This window comes from Trifolium pratense, linkage group LG7, assembly GCF_020283565.1.
Source record: "Trifolium pratense cultivar HEN17-A07 linkage group LG7, ARS_RC_1.1, whole genome shotgun sequence".
Classification (NCBI taxonomy): domain Eukaryota; kingdom Viridiplantae; phylum Streptophyta; class Magnoliopsida; order Fabales; family Fabaceae; genus Trifolium; species Trifolium pratense.
Genome location: NC_060065.1, coordinates 16548677 through 16560471, shown reverse-complemented (window position 1 = coordinate 16560471; position 11795 = coordinate 16548677). Strand labels below are relative to the sequence as shown.

Genomic DNA, 11795 nt, shown 5'->3' with positions numbered 1-11795 from the left:
TATAAAGATGTAGTATTATTGATGAGATATATAGTTATTAGTGAGACCGATTTAGAACTTTTTAAGAGGTGTTGGGTTGGAGCGATTGAGTACTTATTAGATACTATTATTAAAAAATAATAAATGAATGATGTATATACGTGGAACCCAATTAAGTACTCAAATTTGGGAAGCTTCATTGTGGATGCTTTAAGTGTCAAAGGCTATTTGAAGAGAAAACAATGTTGGAATGTGTTAAATAAATGTATCTACACTACACGAGATAAAATAAAGAGAATTTCTATGGTATAAATGTATAATTGTTAATACTTTCTCAGTTTTTTTAAGTAACGTTTAAGAATAGTAACACCAAATTAAGAAAATGGAATTTTACTTTTTATCTTTCTATTATATTCTTATTTTAATATTATTATTTTTTTTCACACACTTTCTCTTTCCAATAAATTTAATATATTATGTACAAAAAACACAAAAATTTAATATGTTAAGTACCAAAAAAAATAAAAATAAAAAAACTTTAATTTTTCAAATATATAGCATTAATTATTTTTATTAAAAAAGATAAGAGTATTTGACAAATGATATAATTGATAAATCGTACCCTAAAATTACCAAAACGACAGTTATTTTGAAACGTTAAATCTGACGAAAAGCTACACTTAAAAAAACGGAGGGAGTAGCTAAATAAGTTATTATAAAAAAATGATTAAATATATTTTTGGTCTCCGTAAAATTATCAAACTTTATTTTTGGTCCATATAAAAAAAAGTGACATGTTCCGTTTGGCCTAACTTTTTTCCCTCTGCTTTTTCCTTCCAAACAACAATTTTTAAAAGTTTTAATAAGAAAAAAACAGCTTCTATATTTTAAGAAAAATTATAATATATTATCAAGCATATCTTTTAACGTTATTATTTATACTTATATATAAAGAGGATACAAAAGTTTTGATGTCGACTTTTCATAATACCAACAATACCTTTTATTTTTTTTATTTAGTAGCAACAAAAATCTTTTATTAACAAACTCACCATAACATAAGCTATGTCTTTTTTTTTTGGACATAAGTTAGACACAGGCAGGCGCGGAACGCGCCTGTCTGGCCCGCTAGTAATAAAATAAAAATAACTTTTGACCTTTTTTTTAAAAAAAAAAATAAGATTTACCAAACAACTTTAATTTTAGTTTTAAAGCTATTACTTCTAGCTTTATGGTTAAACTAGATTTTACACCTAAAAAGGCTGGATCAAACGGTAAATATCTCTAAAAAAAATTATGCATGCGGTGTTTTAGTCCTTGCTATTTTTAAAAAATTTTAATATTGTTTATTAACCTTAAACTTATAAATTTTTTAATAACTTTTTTTATGCATGTTTAGAGTACTACAAAATGTTTCTTTACTTTTTTTAAAATGAGAAGAATTAAATATAATTTTATAAATTTCCAAAGATACATATTGACTGTAGTCTGACAAGTGGACCAGCTTCGTCGAGTAATAATTCACACTCTAGGTGACTAGAATGAGTTCGTATCCACAGGGATCGTGCCAAAGCTACTAGTTTCGTTTAGAAATTTATAAAATAAAGTGTTTTGCATTCGTTTTGTTTGTTTGGAAATGTTTTGACAATTAAAAGTAAATAACAACTAAATAAGAATAAAATAAGTTGCAATAAAGTAAAAGGGCTTGTGAGTAGATGAGTACGGGGTGGTTAAGTATTTCGAATCCCTCCCTTATTCCAGCTTGATAACAAACGTTATATCTGCCTTACTATTCGTTATTCATCAGACGAATTAGTTTCTATTAGATATTCAGTGCTACCATTCCTTGTGTTGGTGTTGTATGGTTGGCCTCATTTTGCTAAAACATGTGATCCTGTCTGATGTGGAACTACACGCTTCCACCATCCAGTATAAGCAAGATGTTCGGTACAATGCTCCAACATTGGATACCACATCCAGTAGGCCGAACCTGTGTATGTTGAGATCTCGCGCCTAAATTCTAAATATGGAATCCATAAATATGCGTATGTGATAAGGAGCGGCATCATGAATAATTAATAATGGATCTCGTGACCCAGTTTTGTTTACCAATTAGATCTTCCAGCTAAGGAAACAAAACATTTTAATTGAAGATTATTCCATGAAGGAACCTTTAATCATGTTGTGCTATTGAAGCCTAATTGAAGACCTAGCCCGTGCTAGTGTAGGTTATTTAAAGGATGTTGACACCATTGTTCTGATCACTGAAACCAGATTTGAGTCTTACAAAGCGTGAGTTTAGGTTTTAGTATTGTGTCTATTGTGTTCTGAGTCTTGTGTTGATTTATCACTAGACTAGGAATTGTGTGTCTGTGTGTTGTAATATCTCTGGAGCTTCTAAGCAAGGAGATAGTGTGTGTATACCATTCCAAAGCTTTTAAGCACGGAAGTGGTGTGTGGTGTATGAAGTGTGTCTTTACTTGTTGAAACTAAAAAGTGTTCGATCACAGAGGCTGTGATCAAGAGGAGGTGAGCGGAGGTTCTCACACCTAGGTGTGTCTTAGGTGGAATACAACACGGGTAGTGATTAGGTGAGAGGTCATAAACGGGAAGTTTATTGAGGGCTTCAAACTAATACTATCATAGTGGATTCACTCCTGGATTGGTATCCCCCAGAGTAGGCTTATGCTGAACTGGGTTAACAAATTACTGTGTTAATTTATTTTCAGTTTGTTAAGTTTATTATTCCTTTTGTATGCGCTGTTGGATGTTGGATCATCGGTTCACGCATTAAAAGTGTATTATAGTGGTGAAGCGTTGAGTACAACATCTTAACTCTAGTGTGCTAGAATTTCAATTGGTATCAGAGCAGGCACCCTGCTCGAAACTCAGGGTGAGCTTCAGGGACGGAAATTTCTGGTGAGATGGACAAGGAAGGAGGAACGGTTTCTAAACCACCACTGCTAACTGGGCCTGAGAACTATGACTACTGGAAAGCTAAGATGATGGTCTTTCTTAAATCCATTGATAGCAGAACATGGAAAGCTGTAGAAAATGGATGGGAACCCCTAGTGGTCATTGATAAGGATGGAAAGGTAACCAGTGAAATCAAGCCTACAAAAGACTACTCTAAAGACGAGGATGACTTAGCTCTGGGAAACTCAAAAGCCTTAAATGCCATATTCAATGGGGTGGACATCAACATGTTCAGACTTGTTAAACGATGCACTGTGGCCAAACAGGCGTGGGAAATACTCAGGAAAGCACATGAAGGAACCAACAAGGTAAAGCTGTCCAAACTTCAGATGCTTCGCACAAACTTTGAAAATCTGAGTATGAAGGAAGAAGAGACTATTCATGACTTTCACATGAATATTTTAGAATTTGCAAATTCATTTGATGCTTTGGGAGAACCCATATCAGATGAAAAGCTGGTGAGCAAAATCCTCAAATCTCTACCTAAGAGGTTTGACATGAAAGTAACAGAAATAGAAGAATCTCAGGATTTGGCCAACATTCAAGTGGATGAACTAATAGGCTCACTTCAAACCTATGAGATGAGCATAAACCAAAGAAAAGAGAAGAAAAACAAAAGTTTGGCGTTTACTTCTAATACTGCAGAAGATGAAGAGATAGATATGGAGAGTGATGAAAGTTTATCTGAAGCCATGGTGTTACTTGGGAGACAGTTCAATCGTATCATGAAGAGGATGGACAAAAGAAATAAATTCAATGGTCCAAGCACCAAATCTGACTTCAACAATAAGTTCAATGGTCCAAGCACCAAATCTGACTTCAACAAACCTGTATCTAGTCAAAGGAGGACCAGAAGTGATGACAAAAGTACTTCATCTAGAGGAGTTCAGTGTCATGAGTGCGAAGGATTTGGTCATATCAAATCTGAATGCCCTACTTTCCTGAAGAAGAAGAAGAGTCTTGCTGTTACTTGGTCAGATGAGGATAATTCAGAAGAAGAAGATGAAGGTGAATCTGCTAAACTTGTCAATGCATTGACAGGTATCTGTGAATCTGATGCTGAATCATGTGATGAAACATCCTATGAAGAACTACTAGCTACCTACAAGGACCTATTCATCAGGAGCAATGAATTCTGCAAAGCCTTGGAAAAACAAAAGAAGGCGAATTGCCAACTACAGGCTGAGAAGAATGAATGTCTGGATATAATTAAGACTCTCAACAAAGAGATTGAAAAACTGAATGAAGACTTGGAGCATGCTAGAAAACAAGTTAGAGTCTTTGCATCAGGAGAAGAAAAGTTTCAAGCCATGCTGTTAAAACAAAGTGCAGGCAAGAAACCTATTGGCTTTGACTATGAGATAGTGGATCAAGAAATGGGTTATAACAAAGCTACAATCACTACCCCCATTGATAAAACTTTTCCTGTTAGTGGTGGGTTACTACCCCCTCATCCTCCTACACATCAGGGAACTGACACATGGTTGAAACCCAAGCAGCATGTCCAAACTAACTCGATGCCGCAACATCCGCCTCACCATCGATACAACTGGTCAAGATCTAGGACTAAAAGAAGGAATTGGAGGTGTCATTACTGTGGTAGGAAAGGGCACATCAGACCTTACTGCTACAAGCTGTATGGCTATCCACAGAATTCACGGTCACTTGAACCCAAATCTGAGAACGTGAATGTCAAGAAAGAGTGGAAGAAGAAGGAAGATGGTGTAAGCCTGATAGCTCATACATCTCTGCGGGCATCATCTAGACAAGATTGGTACTTTGACAGTGGATGCTCTAGACACATGACTGGAGTAGAAGGATATCTAACCAATCTAAGATCCTATGCCACAAGTTTTGTAACATTTGGAGATGGAGCTAAGGGAGAAATAAAAGGAATTGGGAACCTAATTGACAATGGGCTACCAAACTTAGACAATGTTCTGTTAGTAAAAGGACTTACAGCCAATTTGATTAGCATCAGTCAATTGTGTGACCAAGGCATGAAGGTGAACTTCACACAATCAGAATGTCTTGTTACAGATGGAGAAGGAAGACTGATAATGAAGGGAGTAAGGTCCAAAGACAATTGTTACTTGTGGGTATCTGAAGAAGGAAATTATATGTCTACTTGTCTCATAAGCAAAAATGATGAAGTCAAACTCTGGCACCAAAAGTTGGGTCATCTACATCTGAGAGGAATGAAAAAGGCCATAGCTGAAGAAGCAATCAGAGGATTACCCAAACTAAAGATAGACGAAGGAACAATATGTGGAGAATGTCAAATAGGCAAACAAACCAAGGTGGCACACCCAAGGCTTCAACATCAAACTACTACCAGAACTCTTGAATTGTTACATATGGATTTGATGGGACCTATGCAGACTGAAAGTCTTGGAGGAAAAAGGTATGCTTTTGTTATGGTGGATGATTTCTCTAGATTTACATGGATAGACTTCCTTAGAGAAAAATCAAATAGTTTTGAAACTTTTAGAAACTTATGTGTACAACTTCAAAGAGAAAAGGAGTCTGTCATCATAAGGGTCAGAAGCGATCATGGAAAGGAATTTGAGAACAGTAAATTCTATGATTTCTGTGCAGCAGAAGGTATCCAACATGAATTCTCTGCTCCCATAACACCACAATAAAATGGTGTAGTAGAGAGAAAGAATAAAACCATTCAAGAGTCTGCTAGGGTAATGCTTCATGCCAAGGGTCTTCCATATCAATTCTGGGCAGAGGCCATGAGTACAGCATGCTACATACACAACCGTGTAACACTTAAAAAGGGAACATCTGCAACTTTATATGAATTATGGAAGGGAAGAAAGCCAACTGTGAAACACTTTCACATTTTTGGGAGTAAATGCTACATTCTTGCTGACAGAGAACCAAGACGAAAACTTGATCCTAAGAGTGAAGAAGGTATATTTCTGGGATACTCTTTGAATAGCAGAGCCTACAGGGTCTATAACTCAAAAACCAAAGTCATTATGGAAACGATCAATGTTGTAATTGATGATGCACCATCCACTCAAACACAGGATGTGGAAACAGATGTTGAAACATCTCCTGACAATGCTGATGAGATGACACAAAGTGAAAAGTCTGAATTAAAAGGTGAGGAATCTGATCAAAACCCTGTACCTGCCCCAGTAAAAGCACCATCTATTAGGACACAGAAGAATCATCCTAAAGATCTAATCATAGGTGATCCAGACCAGGGCATTGCTACCAGAAGAAAAATTGATGTTATCTCAAACACTTGCTTTGTATCAAAATTTGAGCCTAAGAACATAAAAGAGGCTCTTACTGATGAGTTCTGGATTGAAGCAATGCAGGAAGAATTAAATCAATTCAAGAGAAATGAAGTCTGGGATCTTGTTCCAAGACCACATGGAGTAAATGTCATAGGTACTAAATGGATATACAAGAATAAATCTGATGAGAAGGGCACAGTAACAAGGAATAAGGCAAGACTGGTAGCTCAAGGCTACACTCAGGTGGAGGGAATCGACTTTGATGAGACCTTTGCCCCCGTAGCAAGACTAGAATCCATAAGGCTGCTTCTTGGTGTAGCTTGCATCCTCAAACTCAAACTCTACCAAATGGATGTCAAGAGCGCCTTTCTAAATGGATATCTTCATGAAGAAGTGTTTGTTGAACAGCCCAAAGGTTTCACAGATCCAAATCATCTGGATCATGTCTACAAACTGAAAAAGGCTTTGTATGGCTTGAAACAAGCACCAAGGGCTTGGTATGAGAGGCTAACTGAATTCCTGATCAACCAAGGATACAAGAAAGGTGGAAATGACAAGACTTTATTTGTCAAAGAAATGAATGGAAACTTGTTGATAGCACAGATATATGTTGATGACATAGTCTTTGGAGGGATGGCGGAACCGATGGTCCAACACTTTGTGAGACAGATGCAGTCTGAATTTGAGATGAGCTTGGTAGGTGAACTAACCTATTTTCTTGGATTACAGGTAAAACAGATGGAAGACACAATATTTGTGTCTCAAAGCAAGTATGCTAAAAATATCATAAAGAAATTTGGCATGGAAAATGCCGCTCACAAAAGAACACCTGCTGCCACACATCTGAAATTAACCAAGGATGAGAAAGGTGTAGATGTAGACCAAAGCCTGTACAGAAGCATGATAGGAAGCCTACTATACCTCACAGCAAGCAGACCTGACATCACCTTTGCTGTTGGTGTATGTGCAAGGTACCAAGCTGAGCCAAAAATGAGCCATCTTGCACAAGTAAAAAGAATTTTGAAGTATGTCAATGGAACTTCTGATTATGGAATAATGTATTCCCACACCAACAATGCTAGGTTGATGGGATATTGTGATGCAGACTGGGCTGGATGTGCTGATGACAGAAAAAACACCTCTGGTGGATGTTTTTACCTAGGAGAGAATCTTATCTCATGGTTTAGCAAGAAACAAAACTGTGTTTCTCTATCCACTGCAGAGGCTGAGTATATTGCAGCTGGGAGCAGTTGCTCTCAACTATTGTGGATGAAGCAGATGCTTAAGGAATACAATGTTGAACAGGATGCTCTAACATTGTACTGTGATAACTTGAGCGCCATAAATATTTCAAAAAATCCAATACAGCACAGTAGAACAAAGCATATTGACATTCGTCATCACTTCATCATGGATTTAGTAGAGGAAAATATTGTGAAGTTGGAGCATGTTGCAACTGAAGAACAGGTAGCTGATATTTTTACTAAAGCATTAGATGCTCATCAATTTGAAAGGCTTAGGGGCAAATTGGGAATTTGCCTACATGAGGAATTATAGCAGTTAAGGCATTATGTGCGCGCAACCGTTTTGGTCTCAAAATTTCAACTATTGGCGCACGTAAATCAAGGAAAGACAAGAAATACTTTCCATAACTTCTCAATTACACGCTATCAACTCTCATATCATCATTATTCTTTTGCAAAACCTTCAACTTCCTCTAAACTACTTGCTGCGATCTGCAATCTCAAATCATCAAAAACTCCAAAAACTTCAACAATTTCTCTGAGAAAATGTCTCAATCTTCAGGTTCTGCTCAGATCAAAAACAAAATCACTGATACTGTGAAGACAAGATCCAAATCGAAGAAGGAGGAAGCAACTATTGTGGTCGAAGCGACGCCCATATCAAGTATCCCTGCAACTAGTTCTAAGAAGAAGAAATCTGCAAAATCCACTAAGAAAGTAAGTGAATCGTCTCCTTCAATTTCTATTAAGTCTGATACTGTTAAGTCTAAGAAGAAGGGAGATGGATTCTCTCAAGTGTGATTTACACTTGAGAGAATAAAGTGTAATCTAACACCATATAAATTTATTTTCTCTAAATTTTTATATGTTTCTCTCTCTTTATCAATGGTAACAAACCACACTTTATTCCCTCAAGTGTAAATTACACTTGAGAGAATCCATTCCCAAGAAGAAGAAACCCCAATCTCCCGTAAAAAGGGGTTTGAGTATGTCTGATCTATACTTGAGTAAGAATCCTTCTGAAACTGCGAATGTGGAATCGCATGATGTTGCCTCCGGCAAAAATGCGAATGTTGAATCGTCTAATAAAGCTAATGAAGAAAGTGCTAAGTCTGTTTCTGAAAAAGTGAATCAAGAAACCCTTTCTGCAAAGGAAAACCCTATTTCTGTTGAAACCCTAGGAAAAATCCAAAATGTTGCTGAGAATGTTTTTGTGACCAATAATCCTAGTGGTCCTGAGAATATGGCAGTTCCCACGAATGTCATAACTGATGTTGCTGAAAAACCTCAAGAAAAGGCTGTTGTAACCGATGTGCCAACCGGTGTTGAGCCACCCTCTATACCAACTGATGTTGAGAAGGATGTTGAAGCATCCAAAGGAGGTTCTAGCCCACATGCTAACACTGCCACTGGGTCGTTTGGCAGTGGATCTAATACTGAAGCTTCCACTGAAGAGGAAGTAAACAAAGAAAGTACTCCTGAACATGTGGCTGATTCTGAGCCAGAGAGTGAAGCTGGTGAGGATTCTGAGAAAACCACCAATGAAGAATAGAACATAGTGGATGTTGACGAAGTTCCCTCTGAAGAAGATCTGCAACCTCCACCTACTCAGAAAGGAATTGGAAGAAGACTGAGAAGCAGGACCACTACACCTGCACCTGCTGTTACCACTACCCCTGTTGTCACCAAGAAAACAAAGGACACTCCTCTGAAGCCTGTCAAGTATGGTCCTAAGAAAGGATGGAGCAAGTCTATACCTCCTCCTGAGAAGAAAAAGGGTGTGCTGAAAAGGAAGAGTGCACCATCAAGTGACTCTGATTTTGAAGCTGAAAAGGATGACTCAAGCATCAAGCCTCCTGCTAAGAAGGCTATGTCTGCTAAGAAGGCCATGCCTCAAGCTGCTGCTCCTGACACTGAAGACTTCCCTTGTGACAATGTTTCATTTCATCTTCCATCTTATGCTCAATGATGGGGAATAATATGCAGAAGAAGATTGACTTTGGAGAGGGAACTAGGCAAGGATATTCTAGAGTGTGAAGAGATTGTGAACTTGATCAATGATGCTGGATTGATCAAAACTGTGTGGGGCTTAGGGTCTTGCTATGAGAAGCTGGTTAGGGAGTTTGTTGTCAACATTCCTATAGGTTGTGACAATCCCTTGGACAAAGAATTTCAGAAGGTATATGTTCGAGGAAAATGTGTGACATTCTCTCCAAGTGTGATCAACAAGGTACTGGGTAATGCTGATGATCCTCATCCTGACATAGAGGTATCTGATAATGTGGTCTGCAAAACTATCACAGCTGAAAAAGTGAAAACTTGGCCAAAGAAGGAGAAGGTACCTGCAGTCAAGCTGACCCAAAAGTATGCCATTTTGAATCGTATTGCATCTGTCAACTGGGTTCCTACTACACATGCTTCTGATATTGCCACAAATCTGGGTAAGCTCATTTATATGATTGGTACTGGTACAAAATTTAATGCTGGTCAATATATCTTCAATCAAGTTGTGCAGCATGCTAAGACTTCTGTCACCAAGCAACCCATTGCATTTCCAACTTTGATTTGTGACATCATCTTGTCCCAACATCCTAATATAAGGCATGAGGGTGAGACTGCTAAGAAAAGGGCAACTCCTCTGGCCATTCATCAGAAGCTGTACAGTAAACAGCATGCTCCAGATATTGTTGGACCATCAAATGCTGCTGCTGATACTCCTATGACAAGGAAGGAGATGATTGCTATGCTGGAAGCAAACTGTAAGGAGCTAGATGAAAAGAAGTTGCAGTTTGAAAGGATGATACATGCTCTCAGGGTTGAAGAGGCTGCAGTTCAAGCAGCTGATGTAGGTGATGATGGTACTAGTGGTGAAGAAGAAGCTGACTCAGATGCTGAAGGAGAAGAAAGTGATTCCTCCCCAAGTGCTTCTGTGTAATTCTGATGTTTCTTTATTGTTTTTCTGGATTTTTGTTTTGAATGTCTGTGGGCTGAGCCCTGAATTTAGCACCTAGTGTGCATGGTTTGTAATATTTTGTCTGCACTTTCTGTCCTGCTACTATCTGCACTGCTTTTGGATATTTTCTGTTCCCATTTTGTCTATTTTGTGGCTAAAAAGGGGGAGAAACTAGACTATGCATAGACTATGCATGTGTCATCAGATGCTGGATCATCTTATTTTATGCATGTGCCATGAATTAAGGGGGAGTAAGAACTTGGTACTCGCATCTACTGTTGAGGGGGAGCAATATTTTACTGCTAAGCACACAATGTGCTACAGCATGTTGAAGCATCATCTGTTCCTGAGAATCAATTTTTCTCAGCCTTGAGGGAGTTTATTTTTCCCCAGTGTTTCTTTTATGAGAATCTTATACTCTCTATTGGCAAATTCCTGTGAGGCTACTTGTGCTTGTTCTTCCGCTATTGCATGCCTCTGAAGTTCTAATTTGATACATAATAAATATGCTATTTTTATATGAGGGGTTATTAAAACAAGCATGTTAATCTGTTCTACTTTACTTCAAGACTGTGTGCCTATGTTGAGTTGAAGAAAGGTAGCTTGTGTATCTCTCTAGAACGGTTGAAATAATCTTAGGATGTTTTAGCCAAAAATTGCCAAAGGGGGAGATTGTTGGTGTTGTATGGTTGGCCTCATTTTGCTAAAACATGTGATCCTGTCTGATGTGGAACTACACGCTTCCACCATCCAGTATAAGCAAGATGTTCGGTACAATGCTCCAACATTGGATACCACATCCAGTAGGCCGAGCCTGTGTATGTTGAGATCTCGCGCCTAAATTCTAAATATGGAATCCATAATAAATATGCGTATGTGATAAGGAGCAGCATCATGAATAATTAATAATGGATCTCGTGACCCAGTTTTGTTTACCAATCAGATCTTCCAGCTAAGGAAACAAAACATTTTAATTGAAGATTATTCCATGAAGGAACCTTTAATCATGCTGTGCTATTGAAGCCTAATTGAAGACCTAGCCCGTGCTAGTGTAGGTTATTTAAAGGATGTTGACACCATTGTTCAGATCACTGAAACCAGATTTGAGTCTAACAAAGCGTGAGTTTAGGTTTTAGTATTGTGTCTATTGTGTTCTGAGTCTTGTGTTGATTTATCACTAGACTAGGAATTGTGTGTCTGTGTGTTGTAATATCTCTGGAGCTTCTAAGCAAGGAGATAGTGTGTGTATACCATTCCAAAGCTTTTAAGCACGGAAGTGGTGTGTGGTGTATGAAGTGTGTCTTTACTTGTTGAAACTAAAAGGTGTACGATCACAGAGGCTGTGATCAAGAGGAGGTGAGCGGAGGTTCTCACACCTAGGTGTGT

General features: G+C 37.9%; 1 protein-coding gene across 1 annotated transcript; it reads left to right on the top strand.

Moving 5' to 3' along the window:
• Positions 1-8444: 8444 nt before the first annotated feature.
• Positions 8445-10391, top strand: LOC123895957. Its single transcript, XM_045946421.1, has 3 exons — positions 8445-8973; positions 9046-9328; positions 9443-10391. Exons 1-3 carry the CDS (start codon positions 8445-8447, stop codon positions 10389-10391), a joined length of 1761 nt encoding a protein of 586 aa, XP_045802377.1.
• The last annotated feature ends 1404 nt before the right edge of the window (positions 10392-11795 follow it).